The 27,235-nt window shown below is 31.9% G+C and overlaps 1 protein-coding gene across 1 annotated transcript in view; it reads left to right on the top strand.

The window, feature by feature from the left end:
* The first annotated feature begins 308 nt into the window (after positions 1-308).
* Dbx (homeobox protein Dbx) overlaps positions 309-27,235 on the top strand; it is a 64,139-nt gene continuing 37,212 nt past the window's right edge. The window contains exons 1-2 of the mRNA XM_075361711.1: positions 309-626; positions 4,429-4,818. Coding sequence (XP_075217826.1) covers positions 320-626; positions 4,429-4,818 — 697 coding nt within the window. The 5' untranslated portion in view covers positions 309-319. The remainder of the gene's footprint in view (positions 627-4,428; positions 4,819-27,235) is intronic.

Below are 27,235 nucleotides of genomic sequence, written 5' to 3'. Positions count from 1 at the left end.
TTTAATTACAGTACGGTAAAATCTCTGCTTAGTTATGTATCCCAACGTACTTATTCCTACGCCGATTCATAGTTATAACAGATTCGCAAACGACACCAGAGACTGTTACGGGATGCTGAAACCGCAAGCGACCTCCACCGGTCAGAGTTCAAACATTTTAATGACGTCGCCGTTTCTGATGGAAAACTTATTGAATTCAAATCTAGAAAAAAGCGAACCGGGATTAAAATCCGAATCGGGAAATAGCGAATCGAGAGATTTATCGCCGGAACACGATATTAATGAAAGAAGAAGCCCGGAAGGTTTTCGTAGAATCAGAATGGACAGCGAATCTTCCAGAGCCGATTCTCCAGCGGATTACAGACTGTACCCTAACGCCCGTAGTTATCGTTCCGATTCCGAAAGTCCGACTGATTATCGGATAAAAAGAGACCGGATTTTATCTCCGGATAAAAGTCCCGCGAGATCTTCACCCGTACTCCAAGACGCATCATCGCCTATACGAGATCGGCCGGTTTCTGCCGTGGAGCCCGATGAAGAAATTTCAGCCGATTCTAGTCCCGTCGTCGGAGCCGAAATCGATCCTGGAGTAGACGGCGAATTTCATCAAGGTTCTCCGATCAGAGGTTAACAATTTTGTTTTTTTGTTTGTTGTTTTTTTTTTTTTTTTTTACTACTGTCCTATAAACTGTAATGTTAAATTAAATGTGGGAAGTACAGTAAACCGTTATAATAGATACGAGTATGTTGGAAAACATACTAAAAACTTTATTGCGATCCTACAACAGGCTGTCATATCTTCATAATGCTTCAAACCAATGTTACTAAAATGGATGCAAATTGTTCTGTCTATTCTGATAATACGACAGAAATCTTGAGTAGCAATAATATTGTATTAGTTTTTTTATATTATTTACATACGTTCTAAATACAGGTTTCATGTTAAAATGTACATTACAATTTTGTTCTAATTCCTTAATTTTATTAATTTGCACTCTATGCGTACAGCTAGCTATAGTAGAATCGACAATAATCGCACAGGTTGTTATTTTCTATCTGACAATATTTATATCTAGCGAAAATAATTCATGTTAAAATGTACATTACAATTTTGTTCTAATTCCTTAATTTTATTATTTTGCACTCTATGTGTACAGCTAGCTATAGTAGAATCGACAATAATCGCACAGGTTGTTATTTTCTATCTCTTTGACAATATTTATATCTAGCGAAAATAATTCATGTTAAAATGTACATTACAATTTTGTTCTAATTCCTTAATTTTATTAATTTGCACTCTATGCGTACAGCTAGCTATAGTAGAATCGACAATAATCGCACAGGTTGTTATTTTCTATCTCTTTGACAATATTTATATCTAGCGAATAGAGGTAAAATATAATAGGAGAAAAGCTTATCGAGAAAATCACCTCTAACTACAATTCTTAGCTTAACCCCATCAAAATGTATGATAGTTCTATAGACAATCGAGCTAGAATAACTTTGATGAACTGTAATTTAATTGCCTGGTTTTTCCTTTTTTAATTATTTTCCTTTTTTTTAATTATTATTCCGAATGCAATTTTAATACAAATAATAATTCAATATAATTAATATATATATCGTAGAAAAACTAAAAAACAGACATTAGGTATTGTCGTTTCCCGTATAACTATCTGGTTTAATGTAATTCTCCGTAAGTTTCAGTTCTTTTAATGTTATAAAAGAAAATAGATATTTTTGTAGATCACATCGCATAATTATAAATCATATAAATAACATCAGGAATGTTTGAGTGTATATATATCAAAAGGAACTGCTTTGACACTCGCCCCGAAGAACCAAAGCAAACAGTGAGAAAACTTATAGCGGTATAGCGACACAAAATAAGAATAATACATTAAAAAAAAATTATTATACGAGACTTTTATGGATTATAATAAGAAGGTAACAAAATGAAATAAAATTAGAGCAGAATATAAAAACAATAATTTTGAAGAATTTAATTTAAAAAATATTAAAGAACATCAATACTCGATAAAGGAGAATATTGCAAATTCACGGTTGTTAAATTATTATTTTAAATGATTGACCGAATAGTATTTATGTAAAAGAAAAGACTTTCAATTTAATTTTAAGTAAATCGGTTGGAAGATCTTTTAGTTTTTGGGTAATATATTAAAAAAGGCAACGGAAGCAAAAGGAAGGCCCTTCCAAAAGCCATATCACTTTCTATGGAATATGAAAATAGTTTCGTCGTTTGTGTTGACAAAAGAGAATATTTTTATTTCTTATGAATAAACAACTATGGTTTTTTAAACCTAAAATGTTTTACTTGAAAATGTTCGTCATCTTCATTATCAGCTTCTGCTTTGGGGTAGCTTGATCTTAATTTTTCCTTACAGTTTTCACCTGCGAAACTTTACCTTGTAAAGTAGTTTATACTTTCTAGGCGCTAGAAACTTAACTGATATTGTCATGATATACGATCCTTATATGTTTTTATGTTCTCGTTATATCTTCTTCTTCGAAAACATTTGCCACGACCTTCTCTTCTAAAGATAGTTAGAAAAGCCTACAAGTATTACAGTTTAATAATAATTATTATACCCGATTTTCTACATTTTCTTTTGAAATAATTTTCAAAAGTCTCTATTCTTTTTCTTTGCGCCTCTTCTGACGTTTATATTTCACCGATTAAACATCTTGCATGAACTAAATATTTCAAATTCTAAAGTATTACGTTCATGTATCTTCAACGTTAATTCCTTTTCTGTTAATTGGTTTAAAACTGATTTTATCCCCATTTAACAAAGATTGAAGCAATTTTTTTTAGATTTTACTAAAATGAAAACATTATAAAGACAAAAGCGATAATATAATAATGATTACGGTAATAATCGTAATAAAAGAACAGCCATTGAGAGAGATTTCAATATTTATTGGAACAATGCGGTCAAAAAGTGAATACGCTATTCAAATATCCGATAAATTCATTCAACGATATGCGCATCGGTGAATAAATACCACTTGAACGATGATCAGTTTTTCGAAAATCACAAAGTGTGTTATTGTTTTATTTCATATAATTGCGTTCGGAATAACATAAATTCGGAGCGAAATAAATGCAGATTTTCTCGTTCATAAATTCGTTGAACGATGTTTATTATGATTTCAGAAGCAAAGCTTTTAGATAGATTTCGGTAAGAACGTAAGTGAAAAACAGTAGTTCATAAAAATATTTAGTAACGCTTCCAGGTCATCTGTTTATCTAAAAGTAAATGTAATATCGGTTTACCTTACCCGGTGTAAAATTCTAAAAGCTGCAGAACCATTAATTACTACAGATGACCTCAACATTGCCGAAACATCCGACTATCGCATAATAATATTAATAATAATAATAATAACAATAATAATAATTATAATTATAATAGAGGCTTTAAACTGTTAAAAGAAAGTTTTTCGGACGTATTTCATCGGTAATAATTCTCTAGTTTAAAGACCCAAAAATACTAAAATAATTTATAAATATAAATAATATTCGGTGTCTCCAATACCGAGAAAGATGTCCTATTTCGAAAATTAAACAGATGCCGGAGTAAGCTGTTGCCGATAATAAATTCGACCGACATCGAAGCAAATCATGAATTCGTAGTAAACAGCTACGAAATTTTCCGGCTGTGTTCCGATACCGCGGATTAAGAGAACATTACAGAAAACGAAAAGGACGACGATAAATTTCCATATCAACACAGCTCGGTTACGAAATTTTTAACGGCGATGAACGCCGTTAAAAAGGCCGTTTCAGGCTAATACACCTGAAAGAGAATTTAAAAAGGTTTTTCTGTTGTACATATTTTTAAACCGATTAGATATGCGTATCTACCTTCCGCATTTTTATTTTTTACAGTTTAAGCAGGACGTATATTTTATTTAAAAAGTTTCACAACTGGTAGATTTTTGTACATTAACTGTTATACATTATGTAAAATATTATAAATAAATCAGAGACGATACTATTAAAATCTTTTCGAGTGAACCCTTCAGCGGCTCGGTCAATGGGATCACCCACCGCTAAACAGAAGGATCTGGTTCGATTCTCTGCAACCCAACATATTTTCTCGGTGAAGTAGGGAATAACTTTACGGGGTAGTAACCTTTAATTAGTGTTAATTGTAAGTTAAAATTGAAATAAAACACAAAGAACCAGGACAAAAAGAGAAATAAGTAATGGAACTAAAGACCGGCATGATGGCACTAGCTGCCATCAAAACTATCAGTTGTATATTCGATAAAAATACCATTTTCTTAGCATTAAGGTTATTTTTAAAACTTATAAGTTTTGAAGGAATAAAGAGGATTCGATTTTTAAAACGCTTGATAATTTAAATAACTATTATGTAAATAATGATTTCTTTGTTACAGAACTAGAAACCGGTTCGCCGTCGCATTACAATCCAGAAAGATACGGGCTAGGAGGAAACGAAGGCGCCCCGAATTCCACTTCAGTTTCCGTGCCGCCTCCGCTGAAACGATCTGAATTTCCTTCGTGTTTACCCAGCTTTACTACAACGGAACATCCGCATTTCAGGAATTTCGTCTACAACCAAAACGGTGTCTTCAGAAACTATTCTGGATTAAATTTGAACCGCGATAGATGTGTCGAACAGAAAAACAGGTTTAGTGATATTTATTCGGCCGACCGGGACGGAGAGAAAATAGACTCTTTACCCGGTAGCAAGCAGGCCCCTGTGCTCAAGTTCAGTGTTAACGCGATCCTGGGACCTGATCACGCCAAAGCTCCTTCCTACCGAGGTAAACTTTTATTCTATTTTTATTTCATAATTTTAGTCGTTTAAATTTATTTATAATACAAATATATTCATAGTTTAAGTATCTAAATATTCTTCATGCTTTTATACAGAAATACAACCGATCGTATGTAATTTATCATAACATAATTTACCGCATTACCACTAGTCAAACTAGAATTCGGTTTGCAAACTAAACCTAGCTCTTGGACTCGCAAAGCAATTAAAGTCTACTTTGATTCGCGTAGTCCGTTCCGTTACGAACTTCTGTCATCTCAACTATTAAAATCTATATGATTTAAATATTATTTCACTTCTTTAAACTAATAACTTCAAGGAATCCACCGACATTTTTTGTAGTTTGGTCTTTCTCTCATCATTTCGCGTTCTCCATCCACTTCTTCTCTTCGATTCACTGCTTAGAACAGAGCCGCTTGCCCTTTCACAAGATTTATTTTTGCTTCGATAATCCATAGTTAATTCCTAATGTATGAAATATCCGACACTCTTTTATTTGCCGATTACTACAATTTCGATTCGTTTGCACACTTATCGAACATCGCGGTGTCTTTTTCTACCAACGTTTTTTTTTTTTTTATTATTTTCCAGTACGATTTTATTTCGATACCAGTAGTCTGTCTTCTTTTTATTCGGTTAGGAGCTCTCACAGCTTCAGATGTACGATACAGAGCGTAAAGCCGTAAAAGTATACTCTACTAGAGTTTTTTCTACGTTACGATTTATTAACGTAAACAGTTAATTTTAATTATCATACAAATTCTTTACGGGAGCGGCGATGTCTGTTTCTGTCCTTTAACGGTATATGATAAAGTCGAATATTGTGCGATATCTCTAAAACACGTGTAAATTTCTACCGAGACAGTAATATTTATAAATTTCTGAAAGGGTTTCCAATAAATAAATTCTGATTTACGATAAGATTACACGGATGAAAAGTATTTTTATAAGTACATCTTATAGTTAAAAATAGATTTTTTTTTTTAATTCTTCCTCTACCCCCCTTTAGAACACGTCTCGAATCGGATTTTCAGAAATTAACCCGGTTATTCTACTAAAACCTATTAGAACTGGAAATGTACGTAGGCCGGGACGGAAGGTTCCATCAGATCTTTAAATTTAAAAGAAAAAAACAATAATGAGACATCGCCCTATACAGAAGAACCGAAATAAATTCATTCGATCGATTGTAATTCCAAAACTAAACAAATAAATATCGGGTGATAGTCGATCGTAAATTCAAATAAATCTTCTCCAAATAGAGCACGAGTTTACAAATAGGAGGTGTAAAAATCAAGACCTGATTTGAAATGTTGAAAATACCAACCAATGACGTCAGACTGACGCCCAACAATAGTTAAATTTTATTTTGAGGGGCTGACGAAACAATGAAAGAATCCGAAACCCTCGGAAAATGCTAAATCCCTATGCCGATTCTAACCTTTTGCATGATTGTTGATGACAATTTACCATATATTAAATAAATGAATAAATCAAAGAAAAATTGGCCATGTATAAAATGTTGAGTCCGTTTTGCCATAAAAAGGTAAAACAGAGCTCTTACCTTATACAATTTACGTCACTCCCGGTAAATTTACTGTTTGTTGTAACCTACACCCTTTTGTTATTACTACAGGCCTACAGGTAAGAACCCTTAAAACCATCATCAGGACAACATATTAATATATATATATATATATTAATAAACACATACACAATGTTTTATATATTTATTATACTTGTTATGTTTTAATATGATATGAATAAAAACCTTTTGTGTGTTTGTAATTTATTTCATTTTTGTACAATGATTGTGTTTTTATTATTGAAGGTTACACATTTTCTTTTGCTTAAAAACTGACTTCAGAAATTCATTTCATTTGATTAGTCATGAAACCGACCAAATTCATTCCAAACTTCTGTTTTCATTACTTTTATATCGTTCTCTTTTCTGGAGAAATATTTTTTTAAACATTAATATGACCTGAACGTTCGCATAAACGATACTGTAAATCGAAATCTTCAATTTAAATTGCTAAGAGTTACCGTTGATAAAGATAAACATGATTTATGCGGTAAAGCAGCATCCAGTCCACGGGTTATGATTTAAGAAAAATTATCCCATCGAGCGACAACTATTCGCTGTTTATTACTGTAAACGAATATCGGATACGATATACGAATTGTCGTTTGGTGTTCCTTAGCGAGCTGTCACTTACAAAACGTTCTAAAAATTGTGCCGTAAGATAAACACCGAACGTGAGAGAAATGGCCTCAATAATTCGCCGTGAAAGACAAAGAAAGTTTTGTACAAAGGTTTACTGACGGTTTCGTTTTCATTTAGGCTATGTTTGTTCAGTTGTAATTTTAAACTCGAAAAAGAACGTTGTCGTCCATAATCGTATTATAATGAATAAGAATATTGTCAAGATCACCTCAAAATAAAATAATTTAAAGCCATTACAAAGCACACCACTGTCTACGGGATCTGAATTTATCCGAGAATTTTCAAATGCTTTAAACGACCGTAAAACTGATATAAAACCCATATTTATGTGTTCGGCGGTCAGATAAAATACTAATAATTAGTTTTTATCTTCTATTACTGTACATTACTACATCTTGCACTATTACATTTTTGTTTTATATCTATTTTAACTTTTCCTATGAGTCTATAAAATCTCTGAATTTCCCTTTATAATTTAATAAAAAATAAAACTCTTGATTTTCGTCAGTACTTCGAAACATTAGAAATGATATTTCCTGTTAACAAGTTCAGCAAAATTTCCGAATAACAAAGCCGTCACAATGCGTCGTGAAGTTAAACATTTGTTTTAGAAAACTCGATCTGTAGAAATATAATTTTTTTCATATTTTAAATCGTTAAGATGTACGTACGAATCAGTCCTGATCTTTTTTTGGCTTCATCGCCACATCGTCGTTCTACCACCGCGTCCTTCCCACTCAAAATTACAGTTAAGCGATAGTTTATTACACTATCAATAACTTCAATGACATCGCTTACGAATAAACGATCTTGTTGTTTCTTATGGTGAACTTGCTTCTCTTTCTCGGATCTTGACGATAACAAAATACCGAACTTAGATTTGTGTGATCAACGACAAAATTACATTATTTTTCTATTCAGGAAATATTAACTATTAAATTTATCTCTTACCTTTTATTAAAACTAAATCAAATAAATTACGAAGAAATTAAATTGAACTAATAGAAAAGAAGACAAAAACGGAAAAATTTTCTAAAGATTCATTTACACAAAACGTATATTTAACAGATTTATTCTCGAAGAAAATTTATGTATTTTTCTCTTACGTATCCCGCTTGGAATTTGCATATAAGTTAACTTACTCTTGTTGAGACTTGACTTTCAGATCGATATCTCCGCATAGTTTTATTTAATGTAAATATTGCAAACGAGGTTTAATAATAATAAATCAAATAATAATATTTAATTACTTTTACAATACGGTGTTCTTACATACTTTTATCTGTAAGTTAGTTTTATAAAAAATATTAACAATTGTTTTGAATAATTCAGGTTTTCAGTTATGTTTCGATCGGTAAACCGTATAAACTGATAAAATACCTCGATTATTACAAAATTAAGTTATTAAAAAAAGAGATCGGCTAATGAAAAAACGTTCAGAAGAAATCACATGACTATCAGAGCTTTAAGAAAATCTGGTTTAAAAAAACGGTCGGATAATTACGGATTGTAAGCTCGCGTATCGTACCCGAAAGATACCGGATATCTAGCCCGGTTTTATTTAACTACGGGACGTATATAATACTCCATCCCTCGTCCGTATAGTGACGATACACGTGGCCTAGAGGATCGCTGTACCGCGAAACCTGAAAAAAATTATAGGAAAACCGAGGAACGTAAAATGTAATTAATACGGTCGGGTCTTGACCTTTTAACCTTCATCGTGTTCCTACACTCCTAGTACGTGGTTTTACAAAGAAATAATGGTCTAGAACGGTTTTCTGATCGGTATATTAAAGCAACTATAGATCGTTTTTACTACTAATCCGATAACTTCCAGCGAGAATTTAGCTCGCTTACAAGTCATTAGAGCTCTAATATCTCTCTTAAGAAGAAGCATAATTTTTCACAGAGACTGATTATTCCGCGTCTTATTTCCACAGAAAAGGAATCTTTCTTCGCGTGACCGTAACATTTTTAAATTTATTTAAATCACTTAGTCACCGGTACACTGCTGTTCTATTGATCGACCGGCTCTATCTCCAATAACGGTTAGAGCACTGTTTACGGCAAACGTCTGTGATTGTTAAAGACCAACTATAGAACCGTAATCGAGTTAACAGCCTGCTTTGATACAGTACAATCCCTAAATAAAACACATAATTTGTGCTTGCAGTTAAACTAAGAGAGAATTATAATTTACAGACTGAATGTTATCTGAAATTCCATATGACATTACAGGTAGAGAAAAGACTGTACGTTGTACGGCAAAGACGCGCATGCGCGTAAGTGATTTCGATATAAATTTTGAAGTCAAACAATGTAAGAGAATTAAACGTTTGAACTATAAGAGGTGGAAATCAGGACGGTTCGGAAAAAAATATTATCTTAATATTTCCAGCCATTAAAATACCAAAATCATTTAAAATGTTAAACTGAAATCGTGATCTGTTTTTCTTAAACAGAGCGTTTGTATTTTTACCATTCTTATATTAACTCGTTCTTGGATTATGCATCGTATGAGATTCATGGTACGGAACTTTCAGTCGAATCTTGAAGCACTTCCGGCTCAACGTTTTTCGACACAGAAGATAGTGCTGACGTCCTTTTTAAGATGGTGGCAAATAGAGGATACCCAGATTAACCAGAAATTAAGTTGGGTCTACTGAGGGACAGAAACAGATGGAACCTCAGTTCCCTCAGATCACGTTGAATAAAGGGGTAGACAAACCAAGTACCCCGGAGAAGATGGAGGGAGTGCAACTGACAGAGCAGTCAATGGTGGTGCAGAAGTCTAGTCTCAAGAATTATCCATCATTCTGATATTGTCGTTTCAATTGATTAAATTGAACGAAAGTATTTTTCTACGACTGAGGGAAAAATTCAAATTTCATATAACCGTTACATTCAATATTTATGTTTGATGATTCGTCAGACATAGCCCGTGTGCGAGCAGGATGTGCTGAATCCAAAAACAAATTGCTGCGTGCACATCTAGATTATGGCAAGAATCAAATGTAAAAAACAGGATTTTTCCATCTTTCTCCACTCAAGTGTATATGAGTACATACAGTAATATTTTAAGATATATGAACTTTTAAAGTTGCCTATACTGTTGTCTGCGGTACTGGAAATTGGAAGACGTGAAAACTTAGAAAGATCGCTCAAACATGTGCGCTACCGCAGCTGTAAAATATAAACTTATGGAGACTATTTAGACTTACGAAAAAAAAAAAATATATATATAAAAACCTTTTTAAAAACCACTCTTATATTAAATACTCTAAAAAGTAGAAAATAAAAAATTTGTAAAAAAAAAAATTAAAGCACCATTTAAATTAAACACACTAAAAGGTAAAAAATTATTTTAGGACGGTATCTCAGAATGGATTTGACAACAAGCTTTGATGCTTTTGACATGATGATTTGACAACATGAGCTTTTGACGCTTTCTTTTAGTGGGGTGCTTTGACACGAGCACCCCACTCTTTAGGCCATTCATCACGCATATGAAAAAATTGGTAAAAACATCAACTTTTCAATTTGAAGCTATGACTTTCACATAATCTTACATATAACCATCAAAGCTTGTTGTCAAATCCATACTGAGATACCGTCCTAAAATTATTATTTACCTTTTAGTGCGTTTAATTTAAGAGTAGTGTTTTAAAAATTTTTTATTACAAGTTAAATGAGACGAGTTACTGCTTTTTATATTGTGACCTTTGTCTGTGATCGAAATCAAAAGATTTATTACGAAAATAATAATAATAAAACTCGCTTAATTATTTATTTCAAAAAGATTTGCAAATTTTTTACGTGACGAAATCCTAAAGATAAAAAACACAAAACGTTAAAGTTAGCTTTTTATTCCCGAATACTAAATAAATCTAATACAATTTTTATCACGTACATTATTACGGGAAGAAAGAGATGTCGGCATACACAAGAAGACTTTTGATATTGTTTACCGACAAGGAGAACACGAAACTGGGATGAGTATCAAGTTTCGTACACCCTGTACACTGTTTAGTTGGAGTCTAAGAGATCGAAGGGTGGAAGGGGGATCGGGACCGTCAGCTGCACCGCCACTTAGTGCTAAAAGCTCCCTTCTCTCCCTAGGGTACAGTTCGCACATAACCTACCACCTCCCTTCACACTCGGTTACACTGTATATCCGAAACCCAGCGATCCACAATCCAGTCCTGCCCGCAGAGCACCATCTACCGTATTCTACTCTATTATATTATATTATATTCGGAATGAATTTAATTTTCACTTCCACGATTACAAGAAATATTACCCGTTCGTAAGATCATATCGTCCTTATAATAATCGATGTAGAATTAAACATTTTATTATACAAGAATCAAATAATTTCAGTCATATAAAACTGAAAGAAAGACTTATTATTATTATTATTGTTGTTTATTTTATTATTGTTATTAGATACTTTTGAAAAATCCTTTGTCAACGTGGGGAATATGTGGCTTATTTATAAAGAAAGAATTAATAATTCTGTATATATTAGCAAAAAATAAATGATGAACACTGATACCATCTTTCAAACTTTGATAACGCATTCCTTTAATACAAATATTGAATTTAACACTACTCTTTTAAAGTCAGTCTATTTTTACATTTTAATAGAACTTAAAAAAATTTAAGTTTCTTAGCCGTCAGTGAAAGAAATTTGCAAGTATATTTTTAAAACTTATCATTTTTACTCGATAAGAAACGCTAAGACTTTATTGATCTACACAATAGATTTTTTAATTTTTTCAAGAAACCGAGTTTCGGGCCAAATTCTAAATTTTATTTCTCTTTCTAATCCGTTTGAATCTGTTACTTCCCAATTCTAGTGGTACCGACGATTTAATTAAGCATTTCTCAGCTCCGTTCTAATTTTTTTAAACTAAATAAAAAATTGGTAATGGTATATCACAATTACAATTACAAACCAAAATTTAAAAATAAATATGAGGAAAATAACTAATTAACTGAATGGAACGTAAAATTCAGTTTGCAATCTTTTAAATTTTTTCGACTCTACAATCTTTTACATTCTTTGGAAGTTTTTTCATTAATTAATCGGCTAAATATAACTTATATTTGCTAACTTTCAATTATGTTTCGATCTAATTATTGTGTTTCATTTCGTGACGATTTTGGATATCAATGTTCTTTTTTAAAGCAACCATTTCGTATAAGTACAAACATGGAATTTATAATAGACCTACTGATACAAAAATTGACTACATCGACTATTTCTTTCATGGATCTAACAATAATTTTCCAAATTTTAAAAACTGTTTGTAAAGCACAACCCTATGAAGAATCTCGCAAAAAAGTCTGTATCATATAAACGACATAATCGGACCGTGATGTATTTAATTTATTTTCCGGTTTAGTAATTTTCCAGAAGAATTTACTCCGGATGATATTTTACCGAATAAACGATCGACATATTTATTCTGTAAGAAAAGATTGTCTCAAAATTAACGCAGGATTTAAATTGCCCGCCTAATTTGTTTCCGTTGGCTTACAACGCTCTCTGAAGAACATGTTGTAGTAATCACATTCCGGTTAGTAGCAAGTTAGTCACGATGAAGAAATATGAGATGCAGGAGCGCATAAGTATCGTGAAAACATATAAATACGTAGAGCGTTGAACTAAATCTGTCAATGGTATACATTATTGCGAAATGATAACAGCATTTTTTGGCCTCAGTTTGAAGCCGTGCAGTTAGACTTTGATATTGATAAGGTGTTCTTCCAGCGGCGCGTGAAAACAACGAGTTGTTACAGTAGAAATTTTACGGGCAGCTGATTTCTCACAACAGTAATCACAATTGGCCGCAAAGGTCATGCGATCTTACCCCGTGTGACTTTTATCTCTGACGATTTGTTCCAAGGTTTACAGCAAACTTATACCAACTATTCCTGAAGTTAAACAAGAAATCTTACGTGTTATCGCAACAATTGAGCTACAATTCTGCGAAAATGTGATCGCAAATTTTGCCAAAAGATTACGCGATTGTCATATGAGACGTGGGGAACATTCGCCGGTTATTATTTTACAAATTCTATCGGAGTGTTTACTTTTTCAAAAAACGTCACATCTCTGCAAATTCATGCAAAAATAAAGGTTCATTCTGTAAATATATATTCTGCATTACTTTTGGAACACTCTATAAAAAATACTCTTCAAAAGGTACTAATCCTTTGAAGAATCCCAAGCAAGACGATAACCTACCCGATTTCTCGAGGAAATACCTTCGCGAATTGACACGCTACACCCCATTTTCATTAATCTCTACTTCCCCGGATAGTACCAGGAGGTTTGCATCGGCCCCCGCACTCATCCTGTTTGTGGTGCCATCCCGGTACCGTGACGCTACAAACAACCGCTTTCTCCACGGTTAGAGCATATCCAGGCCGTTTTTGATCCGGAGGGATTCACAAAGGGGCCGAATAATTTGCTGAGAAACCGAAATGGTAAAGCTGGAGCACCGTTTAATCCTTAAAGAATTAAGCCTACAGCTTAAATTTACGTAAAACGAAACATCCGACTTGTGCGGAAATTTGAAGAGTTTAATAAACGCACGAAAGAGTGCGTTATATGGTACAAACAATATAGATTAAAATAGTTACGAATATCTTCAATTTAATCCGATATAAAAAACAGTGTGATGCTCATTGTACGCGTATAACTTGCTCCAAGTACAGCGAAGTAATGCTGTCCGATTGTACAATTTGTTATTTTTCTAAAACCTTCATTTAAATTATTTTAGCCTCTAAATTAATTGATTATTTTCCTTCCAGGAAGAATCGATTCATACGTAATCGATTATTCCGTAAGAAAAGCTGAATGCAATATCATTTTTTAGATTGTGTTATAATTTTCTTAAACCATTCGCATCGAAAAATTATTAAACCTGTTTGTAAACCGATTTATAATCTTTAATTATTTACAATTTTTTTCTCAGAAAGAGGATTAGAAGAGAATCACGGATTGATATTTTAACAGAGCAAAATCGGTTTTGTCAAATCGATTTTTACGTCATCAGACAAACATGTAATATATAAACGAATTTCTTTAACTCGAAATCAGAAAATCTGGCTTTAATGAAACGAAACCGAAATAAAATATGATCTTTCAAAAGATTATTGCTGACTTCATATGACTACTCTTACTGAACGACATTTCATTAGAGATTCAAAATTTCCCCGTATGAGAAAACGTGATTAAAATGTTAAAAAACTTGAATAAATGTCTAAATCACTGACGTCGATCGCAAAAAATATAGTTTTAAACAAAAATGGAATCGTTCCATTTAAATTATGGCTGAGAAATGACGAATTTCTTGTGGGTTTATCGAGTCGAGGAATCGATAGATGTTCGTAACTTCATGACGTTGCGAGATAGAATTGTAATAGAATGAAAGAATTGAGTAGGTATTTTGAATACCTATTCAAGTTATTCAAGTTCGTACATATCCTGGCCCGTAACTTTTATTTAAAATCCTTACGAATTTATATGTTGCGTATAAAAATGTGTCGAGTTATTCTTATAACATTTGTTTCGGAAGTCGATGTAATTTTTGCGGGTTTAAATTTAGAAAATCCTATTTCAGACCAAAACTTTCCATTTTCAGTATTTTTATTATTATTTTTTTTTTAAATCGGTTTTATTTATTTATTATTTGTTTTATTTTAAAAAATATATTTTATTCTACATTTTATGCTATTTTTATTTAAAGTGTCGGAAGGGTATATAAATTTGTCATATATACTGTCATGTATGTACGTATGTACGATAAAATTTTATTCGTTTTAAAAATGTAAAACGGGACACCCGTGTATTGTGAAATAATCATTTTTTATTTAAAGTTTTGTAACTAATTTGGTTAAAGTTTCGAGGGAAAATATTTTAATATCAGATTAATATCGATTTGCAAAATATTACTGAATAAAAATCCAATATTAAGCGGTATTGGCAATCAAGAGGATTGAAATTGTTTTGAAATCGTCTATATAGACCGTTGATTTTTTTATTAAAAAATCTCCGCTTAATCTGTTTGAGAAACTCAAAAAAAGGTATAACAAGAGGAACTTCTACGAAATTAAGAAAAAAATTACAGAAATCGGTCCTTTTGATAAATCGAATAAGGTTTGAAAGTGCACATAAGTAGATTCGAGAAGCTCCTCCTTACGATTAAAAAATTGTCACTAATCTAGATGAGAATATGTTACAATTTCTTTTAATTTGACAATGACAAGAAGAAAATCGACATCCGTTTCGAAAGTTATAACAAAAATATAAAAAAAGTTAGAGTTTTATTATATTATCTTATACCTTAGTTTTAACACCTTAATATAAACACATAATTACAAAAATATTCACGAATTAAATTAGGTTTCCCTAAATTTAAATAAAATACTGAACGATGCCGATATCCACTTCGGTACAAATTAAACGAAGAAGAATTTAAATGTTTCAATTCGCTGTCTGGTACTAAACAGATCGACCTCCTAACCTCAGATTTAAATAAAAAATCCTTTCTCAAATGTGTAATTATAAAAATTAATAGAAAATGACAAGATGACATTACATAAATGGTATTTAATCACAACTGAAGAAATCGTTTTAATCATATTGTCCGAATCGGTACTAATAGCATAAATACCAAGAACTGTTTTTCATTTAAGTTACAGTTTGCGTTTTCGTTTATTAGTGATCAGTCATGATTTTCTGTAAATAAAATCAAATCCGGTTAACAATTTATAAAAGTTAGTAGAAATAATGTAGAGTAACAAAATCGCCCGTGATCATCCAAATAGTGTAATTCGTACTGCATTGCTAAATCATTCCTAAGAAATTACTAAATAATTAACACAATTCCTCGATTATTATGGCTCATTTTCTGAAATATTATTTCAGCTTACCGGAAATTAAGAATTATTTACGTACCCTTTTTTTTTATAACAGAAGGAACTGAGAAAAAGCCCCCCAATGGTTATAATGTACTCACAAAGAAACGAGCATAAATCTCCCGTTCTGTATCTGTAAGGAGTACTAAAATCTTCCTGATCGGGCAGAAATTTTCATTTCACACGAACGACAGGCCTCGAAGACATAGAACCGCATTTGAATTCGAAGCCCTCGTATCCGATAACGATGCATCTTCGATTTCTAGCACCGATGAAAAGTTCCATTTGAAAATCGATTCGAATTAAATCCGTAGTATATGTCGTTACCGCATCTAGAACGATCAGCATCCGCAAGCGAAAAATAAGGTCCTTCTTTGAAGTCCCGTACCCGACTTTTGAATAGCGTCTTCCTCAGGTTTTTTTCTGGAACTATGGTTATGTAAGTCCTTTTAAATATTACGATCCTTACTCCGGTCGAATTCATCCCATAAACAGGTCTATATAAAAAAGAGACGCTTCCTCTTTAGCGAAGACTTTGTTTTTATTATCGTCTTCTATGCCTTCGCGTCCGACACCCGATGCCAAGATTTTATTACGAATCAAGAAAAATTATAACGGGAGTAAAAGTAGCCCGAATGTTTCTCGTTTAAAAGAATTTACGTCCGCTGTTCAAAATCGATGATGCTACGTCGCCGTCATCTTCGATCCGTATTTATTACAAACATATACAGAATTGCGAACATGCGATTAGCGATAAAATAAATTAATTTTAGATGAAGTCTAATTTGAGTCAAATATGAAGTCTAATGAAGTCAAATATGAAGTCTTTTTCATATTTGTCCATCGTATGTAACACAATAGAAATCTCAGTACTAGCAAGAGCTACCGTAACGATTACTGGCCGACATATACGAAGTTCCATTTCGGGCTTTTGTTCGGTATACTTGCAACGATCATAAATTTAATCACTACCTATTCTGAGTAAAAGCTTACGTCGAAGTTATCCATTTAAAATCTAATTTACACGCCTCTTTCAATTATATTACCGAGTAAAAGTAATAGTTATTATATTATTGTCTAATTACTGTATAACGTACTATAATTAGTATAATAAATATTATTAGGTATCATACATTAGTAGTATACTAATTATATCACAAATATTTACTAGTAATAATTATATTATTTGTAAAAAATAAAACGATATTAGATCACGACCTGAACGTTTCCTGTCTTCAATATTTATAAATCCAAAATGTTTTGTTAATTTTAAATTATTATAAGTGCACTAATAAACTTCGTTAATATTTTACGATTTTTAAGCTAATTCGTAGATATACGGAAAAAATCAATCCATGAACAATAAAACAAAATACTTATTCGTTCCGATAAATTAAGCCTCAATCTTAGATACTGTAAATGATGTGTGTGCGTATATGTGTATATGTGTTCGAAGAGGGCTTGTTAAATCAGTGGTCACAGCATTTGACTACCTCCTTGCAATCTTAAAAAGGAGGGGTAGAAATAATTATGTTTATAAGCTCGAACGACTACAACTATCAATAGGCTAAATCCCTTAGGTAAACATTCCCGTTTAAGGGTGCTTTATTAACCGAACAGAGTAAGCCACCCTAAGTTAAATGCGTTGTTTTTTTAGGGGTGTTTTAGTCGGCTGAAATAACACGGTAAGCATTATGTAACATCATAGTCATTACTAAAAGGGAGTTCGATCCGTTCTTCATTCATTGTACCCTATTGAACTGCTCCTAATTCGATGGCTATAGCGAATTAAAGGTAACAAAAAAATAAAGAAATAAAATGAAACTTCTATTCTTTACGGCTTCTTGTAAGTTTTATAAATGTTTTGCGTAAACATACGCGACCAGAGGATACAAAAGAGCGATGAAGTGTAGCGAGGAGGGTAAGATAGCATAAAAAATGGACGAAATGAATCTGAAAATAAAATTGAACTTTTAAAAATAAACAGAATTACAAATAATAATAACAACAACATGATTTTTTTAATAGAAAAATAGAATAATAATAATTCGCCGATACTTCTTCGGACAGGTACTCGCTGAGAATTGAGGATAAAAAATATTATATCGAAACTCGAATATTAGAAATAACAATGATAATAATATTTTTCAATCCTCAATACACCGTAAATGGAAAACATGGGACCTGCTTATATTTAGAGTAAGCAAACGAAATTTTTTTCAAAATCAACAGTTTTACTTAAAAGTTCATATTACTTGAATACAGTAGGTTTGTTATAATATGTCAGGATTATTTTATAATCAATTCATTCCATAAATATTTACAGCAAGATCCTTTCATTCGTATGCCTTTTAACCTGAACCGTGATAACTTCTGCAGTGCGTAAGGTTTTTCTTATTCAAAAATATTAATCTCTGAATAAAAAAAAAATCTTCCGCTTACGACAAAATTCTTACAACACAGATCGAGGTGATACATCTCATTCTATTTCTGATAAATACTTGAATTTTCGTTCGATAATCGAGAATACTTAGGAGACAGCTCTGTATCTCTTTGTAGAATTAAATACATTTGTTTAATATTAAGTACTTTTAAGTCATCAGCCTTCGCGGAAGAAAACGTTTTATCACCAAGTTCTTAAGTCCACACACACACATATATATATATATATATATATATATATATATATATAGATAATTTGGTCATTACTGCATTTTAATTTTCTCATGTGTGTGATCAATTATGTTACAGGTACGTTAATAGGTAAGCTTACATCATATAAGGTACACGGTTAACGGGGAAAGGTAGATCAGTCTGCTCCTTTTATAAAAAAAATAATAATAATACTGATAATAAAAACCAGTAACCCAGTGTGGAAAATTATGATGGACTTTGCAAATTCGTTCAGGTATTTTAAGCCTCAATCGGACGCTATATGTTAAAAAACAATACAATGATAGTTTATGACAGTTGGTATAGAAATATCAGATTAATGGCTTATTTGCCCGAATATACGTCGACACTGAATATCACGTCGACACTGAATATATACGTCGACTCCAAATTTTTTAATTTAATTTTCAGGAAAAAAATTGGTAGAAATTTTTTTTCAACCAAATAAAATTTTACCGCCAATAAAAAATTAATCTCCTAAGTTATTATACGTATATTGTATATCCTTTTTATTATACACTATTATATTAGTATTTTATCATATTATACATATTATTTAAATTTTATATCAAAATAGCACCATAAAACAAAAAAATATATATATAAAATTACGCGCAAGATTTTAAGCAAGGAATATTTTAAAAGAAATAATAATTATTGCAATTTTTTAAATTTCTATTTAAATGTGTTTTTCTATATTTTCATGAAAAAACTGCATTAAAATATTCATTCACAATTCATTAACACTTGAATTGATGCTGTCATCAATAACATTATTTTTCATTATTTGATTTTTCCTCCCTCTGAATATCATTTTCAGTTCCATCTAATGTATTGCTAACGCAACAATTAAAAACATTTTTGTCAATGCCATCTGGTGTCGAATTCCATGGCTTCATAATCCACTCACATAATAAGAGCTCACGGAAGGTTTTTTTTCTTCTAATAGGAGTTAGCCGATAACTGTTGCTTCGCACTCAACAATTACACTTTTTTTTAACATTATCATTAAAAGGCTTGTTCAAAACTACATCCGAAATCTATAACTGTGAAGTCATACCACCAGGTATTATTACTAATTCCGTGTTTAGTTTTTAAACCCGATTTTAGATTTTCAGTCAAATGACCCTTGAACGCATCTAATATTAGCGTGGATCGCTGTATTATAACACCTAAGTTTCTGTAGCAGACCGTTTTAAACCAATCTTTGACAAAAGACTCATATTCATCCAACCTTTTTCATTAATTAAGTACTTTTATAAATAATAATAACCGAAGGTAGTTATTACTATAAATATAAACTGTAATAAGTCCCCTAACATGAATATAGAAACGAAAATAAACTACGGAACAATTTAAAAACCTGTCGAATCCAGATGTAAGTGGGTCCCGCATATAGGTTGACATCCTCCCCATTTTATGAAAGAAAATATAGGAAAAAGCGTCGACGTATATTCGGACAATACGGCAGTTTCCGGTGAAAAACCTAAAAACTTCGAACCTATCAAGAATTTTGTGTACTTATTCGGTAAAATCTTTCAAGAAGATATACTTTCGACGTTTAGTTATCGTATAGAATTTTTCACAGGCTTTAACTTATATTTAGATCTATTTATAGCCCCTCAACTTTAAAATTACGCTCGATTCGGTCCTCTTGCCGCACGAGTCGGTTAAAATCCTTTTACATAATTATATTTAGTAGCAGATAACACGTGATATTTATAACGCTAAAATCCGTCTGAAAAATTCTCTATCTAAAATAAAACAAATAAATGTTTCTGCTACGAAATACCGTATAAGAAAATCAAATCGCTACAATCGATAGCAGTAGGGTAATTGCCGATCATACAGTGATTGAATACCCATCAAACACTCGCATTCTGAGCCGATTAACCGGATCCGATTGTTATACAGTATGCCGCTGTTGTTGCATAATCGGAAAAAGAAAGAACGATGAATATGGGAAATTTTTATCGGTAACTTATTTAGACTAGACTCCCAAACCTTCTGCTCGATTCACTTGTGTCAAATCGTTACCGATTTCTATTTTGTATCGGTCGTACAAATTTTGATAGTAATCTTATATTATTTGTATTATCATTCGATACATTTATCAGATATTTGTCTTATATTAATTTGTTACCGGTTACACCATCGAGCTAGCTCGGCGTTTTCTCTGTACTTCTTCATAGATACTTAATTTAATAAAGCTAACATACTGCTCGAATACGTGCATCACTATTTTTTCATTCTTTAAACAACTTACACATTAATACGCACGTTATTATTTATATATAATCGACTGAATAAAGCGATTAATATAGATCCTACGAATAGGCCTCTCTTTAACTGATTTCGGTTTGAAAAGATTGAATTGTTAATTGTAATTCACTTCTTGCTGTTAGTAAAGTTGGATTCAGACCTCCCTACTCCCTCATCTTAAAAGTCTAACGATATTAAAGGCGGTTATATATATATTTAACGATCGATCGGATCGAACACTAGAGTGAAATTTTTCAGAATAATAATAATAATAATAACCGCAGTGATCGAATAGCTAAATATATGTACATGCGGTCGAAAGGAAAGAATGCCGTGAAGAAAAGAACTTAATTCAAAAACTTTCGCTCGATCGCACCTTTCTCCAGAAATTATAAAGCACCCGTGTAACAGGTACGTTCACCGCCCGTAAATAATTGGGTTTTATTCGATACTACGATCTGTTAGCTGAACGTCGGCAATCTTGAACGATCTGTCGTAAGTAATCGACCGTAACAGTCCGTCGATAGGAGTAATTCTCCAGTCCTCAGTATCGCGTTAAATCTCTTCCGAACATCACAGTTTCGTTCTGCCGACTTTCCTGCTACCGATAAAAGTTTTCCTCGCAGTATAAAAGTTTAGAAAATCCTAGCACAAGTCCGGGCAGTCTTATTTTATCTACAGTCATCGACTATTACATCTCTGCGTTTGCCAATTCTCAGCGTTTCCCTCAAAACTTTCAGAACTATTTCCATCTGAAATTTTGCTAAAACTCAGTGTCTGTCGGCGTCCACGTTTTCCTAAAATCGGTCCTGCCTCGACGGTTGTTTAATTTATACTCTCTTTCCTTAGCCGATTCGATTTATTGAGATTACTCTGATCGATACAACCCGTTCATTAATTCGGTTCGGAAATGTTCGTAAACGGTTTCTCCCCACAAAAAAAAAGTGTTTAACTAACATACTTTCTTCGTAGCTTAGTTTATAATTTTCATCCTATAATTCTGATCGTATCTTTCACGACCGTAGATGGTAAAATAATTAATAAGAGATTTTTCACCGATTTCACCAAAACAAGTGTAAAAAAAAAAATACTTAGAACATAAAGTAGAGTCGACACGAGGTAAAGCTTCCTTTCAAAAATGCAAATTCTTTCATGTCATCCAGTTTCAAAAAGCTTACTTAGGAAATGCGTATCATTCGCTTTTTATATGAAAGGTCGCGTAAGATATATATATCATTAAAATGCTAAACACCGATTTTATGATTGTATATCTATGAAATCAACTCCAGATTATGAAGAAAAGAACCGCGAGTATCTTTCGTGTTTATCGTGGGTTTTACTATCCAATTTTTTAAGGTATGACCCATTTAATATCAGAGTAGACTGATATTATAAAAATAATAGTACCTAAATACACTTTTAATAAATAGCATTTTATAGTAAGAATGAAAAAAAATTATCTCTGACATAAATGATATGCTTAATCTATATAAATAAATAAAATTTAACGAAAGCTTTCATTATCTTTGTCATTCGACATAATAAAATCATCGTATGTAATTACAGAAAGTAAAATTATATTTTGTAAAACTATGTGCTATTTCATTAGTTTTATCAGTAAATGTACCGAATAATTTGTTTAAGTACAGTTATCATAATAAAAAGTTATATCTTTTGAGATTGTGTTTAATTTAATAACATTTTAAAAATAAATTTATTTTATGATATATAAGTAAATATTAGAGGATACAACGGGAACGAAATTAAAACTGAATCTTTTTAATAAGTATGTCGATGACAGGGGCAGATACAGTGGGTCATGGGGGACAGGGTCCCCCCCAAAGGCTTTTCCTTTTGAAAACCCAATTGAAAAAATGAAACGTTTTGCCAATACTAAATTGTCAAAATAACCAGTAGCAAGTTGCAACTCTGCAATTAACCTGAATATATCTTTTTTTCTTACTAGGTAATTAAGAGGTAGGATAATTAGGTAATAGGTAATTAGACGTCACTTGCTCTAATGCATATTCATAACAACATGCAAATTGATATAGATTGCGTAATCCATCGGTATGCTAAGATGCGTAATCATCGAGACGAATTTATTTTGTAAATAATTGTGTTATTATTGTAAGAAATAAAATGTGTACAATTTTGGATTGTAATGGATTAATTATAAATATTGAAATGAATGAAAAAATAAAAATCAATTTAATTTAAATCTTCATCTTATTATTTTTTATTCCATCTTATATTATATAATTTTGATTGTTTCTATGGCAATGGCAGTTTTTATTACAGATGTTAGGACTATAGAGTCCGACTATTCATTTACAGAACGTATTTCGGTTCAACACGAAAGTCGATTACACGAAAAGAAAATATTTTTTAAAATTCCAGCAAAAATGGCCGAGAACGGTGTAGTATTTCAACTTTTCTTGAAAATACTGAACGAAACAGAAAAACATAACGATTTTAGGTTTTTTTTTAAAATGTAAGTACATTTTTAACGATTCGATAAAAATATTTTTTAAATTCATAAATTATTCTAACCGTAAACAATAAATTTATTATAATGAAAAAAGGTTTTTAAACTAAAAATAGACGTAATAAATACATCTTTAAAAGGTCGTGATATGATGTTTTCATAGGGGTACGATTATCATACATCGCCGCACGATAACATATTCGACGCGCGTGTTTATCCAACCCTCCCGTTTTTGGTGAAAGTGCACAAATATTTTTCGCTCATAATACTTTGTATATGAAAATTGTGAAGCCATTTTTTAATTGCACTTATTTAACACTCACTAATCGTCAAACAAGCTTAACTTCTCCCTCAGTAGAGTAAAAAACAACAGGCTTTTTATCTGTTAATAAATTGCGATATTTTTCCGTATACCGATAAGGATATCTAAATCGATTTATTCGATAATAAAGTAAATCGGTTTATTTAAATAACAGTTGAAAAATCTACTGGTATTCGTGACATCCGTACTACTAGACAGACCTGAAAAGTTTTGCCTCGGAACAATTTTAGAAAAATAATATGGTAAGTTATCCGGAGGGCGGAGTACCCATTAAACTTTCCGATATAGTATTTACAACCACATTTTCAAATTTTTTCTCTTCAACTTAGTCCTTAGAAATTTTTTGATAATTACAATTTTATTGCATTATACTGTCTGTCCCAACTATCGTGACGCATATGAATTAGCTGAAGAATAAGCGGCATCGAACGCTTTATCGGAAAGTAATGATGCGATTAATACAACAAAGGTGTTACTTGTAGGACCGAATACCGCCTCAATTTTAGAGAACGCGGCATGCAGTCTTGCAACGATATATTCGGCTCTGTGAAGAAGACAACTGGAAAATCGCTTCACCCCTACTTTGCTTGGTACGGCTATCACGGGATGTGTGTTAATCTTGGGAACAGCTCGATAATCATCATTATGTCGTCTCCGTTTTCCTCAATTAACAGCTAAACTTTTAATATCTTTATAGCTCCAATTTCCTTTTAGATCGTCTATAATTTTTATTCTTTTTAGGGTTTTTTCACCTTGTACTGATCCTTCTAGTCGATCCTTATCCCATCCGATTTAGCTTTCACGTCACGCTAGCCAACCGGTAGCTAATACGAATAAAGCTATCTTTCCGATTAAGCGTCTAATCTCGTCAAATTTTTCATTACTTCTTAATTTTTCACTTTGTTTTTTCCGATCTCCTCCGTGTCCGCATTCGAAATTCTCCTTTTTTCTTATTCGTAGCGTCCGTATTTTAAATTCATACAGTTCAGAACAAGTTTCTTCAAGACTTTTTTATTTTACTACATAATAACTGTTATTTTCTTTTAAACGTTTCCTTAGCTGTTTTTATTCTTGTTTTTATTTACTTTCAACTTTTTTAATCTCCTGTTGATGAAATGATATTACGTATCTGAACCGTTTAATTTATTCAAATATTAACCTATTCCTTCGTGCAGACGAAATCGGGACAATAATTGACTTATTGGAGGGTATGAGACAAGGATCAGCCTATTGTTTCCTATCTTTATTCCAACAATTTCTTAGCATTCATTCTCATACCTTACTGGTTCATAATTTCCTCTAACTCAAATCATTTGTTGAATACCCTGTTCTTCTTTAATTAAAAAAATATTTCTTCATTTGCACATCTTATCCATTTTATTCTTCTTCCTCCCACACTGATTCCTTTATCTTTTTCTAGAGTACTTTTTATCATATCTTCAACAAACATACTAAACGAAGTCGGTGATAGACCTCACATTAGTCTTACTCCTTTTCCTATGTGAAACCACTCGGTTTGAGCGTTTCCTATTTTCACAGCCGTTTTCTGATTAAGTTATAATTCTTTAATTAATATTTTATCTTTTCGATCGCTCTTTAGCTCTTTTAATGCTTCCACTAGTTTATCCCTTTTGACATGATCGAATGCTATTCCATATTTATAAAACGTGCACTTTCTCCATTAGGTTTTTCTATTCGGCTCTAAGCAAAATTTTTGTTAACTCAATAGCGTTCTTGTTCTTATGCAACCTATAACCATCCGCTCAATTTTTTTATTCGGTCTTCTGCTTAGAATTCGCAGAAGAATCTGTCGAATGCGAAATTAAACTGATCGTACTATAATCTTAACAATCTACTGCACCGTGCTTTTTGGGGGTTGTAAACACAGTCTTTTAAGGAAATATGGAAACATCACTATTATAGATCGTATTACATAGTTTCATCATCTCCTGTAATCCTTCTTCATTGAGACATCTAATCACTTCTATTGGTAGTTCATCAATTCCTACATTTTTCATAACTTTTAAACTTTAAATAACTTCCAAATTTAGAATTACTGTACCGTCTTATGAAGCTATATATATATATTTAACAGAACAAAAAATTATAATTTTCTATGAATCGGCTTCAGCTTATGCAAAGTTTGCGAATAATAGTATGTATACCTTGTTATAGTCAAGAACAGTTCCCGATGTAATTTTCTATTTTGTTAGAGATAAAACTCCGAAAAAATTAACGATGTATCATCATCAAGAAGAACGAAGGAAAATTATAATAGCAGTGGAACAACTTTGTATTTTTGATTAAAGATAAATAAGCCGTAAAAATATTTAACGTTTTTGTTATCGATGAAACCTTATATTTTATGACCTTTGATACTTATAAGTTTTGTAACAACATTAACGTTTATAAGTGTCGTTATTTAAATGAAATTGACGTTAAGTTGAATAAGTATATACGTTCTTCAGCTGAATTGTTTGTCTTAGTTTTCCCATAAAAATCACTTGAGTTACAAGTTTTTGGAAATTATAAATCACAGTTTTATCTACACCGATAAAAATGTTACTTCTCTGCCGAAAAAAATTAGTTTTTAAACATTTTTCCAACAAAAAAATTACACAAGCACTCTGAACACACACACACAAATCAAGTATTTACAGGATAGTTGTGTTCAGAACTAAGAACTAATTCCAGTAAAATCTACAACTTAGCCTAACTTCTATTGAAAGTAAAGATTTTAAACTCCGTTGAAAACAATACTTCCTTACAATGTATGTAATGTTAATCTTTTTAAATTCTTCTTTATTTATCGCCGTAAACACATCCATATGAGTAAAAAGTACTTGGAATGCAGACGTTCATTCGAAGCCCACTTTTGTAGCGAAATCCGTTTTTAGATCGTCTAATCGATCTTTAATTTACGTTTAATTTAAGCGATTTTTCTGATAATACCCGCCGATCGCTATCCTTCATCTGGCGCTCGATGAGCGTATCTTTTCATCGATTTTAAAAATTTAATTTCAAATACGGTGAGATTTGAATATGATACCTCCACCTTTTACGCGTCTAGATTAGCTTAAGAATGGTCACAACATTGTAAAAGATTGGTCACCAAAGAAATCGTTTTTCTTACGACGATTTGCTTTTAAGCGCAGTCCGTGTTTTCCTCTCTCTTTTAGTCCCGTAATATAATGACTGCAGAGCATCAGGGAAGAGACGTTAATCGAACTCAAAAACTTTCAGCCACACTCAAGACAGTGAGCATTCCGTGATAAAAACGCATAGGAGCGAAATGATTTCCGATCGTTCGCGCTCGGATGAATTCTCGGATCAAATATTACACTACATCGATACATACATCGCAACAAGGTATACGTCACGCTACCGACTATCTGACATATTGAAGACCATATGATCTCAAAACGCGTACATAAGTCAGTTGTGCGGCTGAAAATATTTTTCAATTTTTTTTATTTTAATTAAATTTCATTTTGTGC

The sequence above is a fragment of the Lycorma delicatula genome, chromosome 4 (assembly GCF_047948215.1).
Source record: "Lycorma delicatula isolate Av1 chromosome 4, ASM4794821v1, whole genome shotgun sequence".
Classification (NCBI taxonomy): Eukaryota; Metazoa; Arthropoda; class Insecta; order Hemiptera; family Fulgoridae; genus Lycorma; species Lycorma delicatula.
Note: the sequence above shows the minus strand (reverse complement) of the source record. Positions and strands in the feature narration are given on the sequence as shown.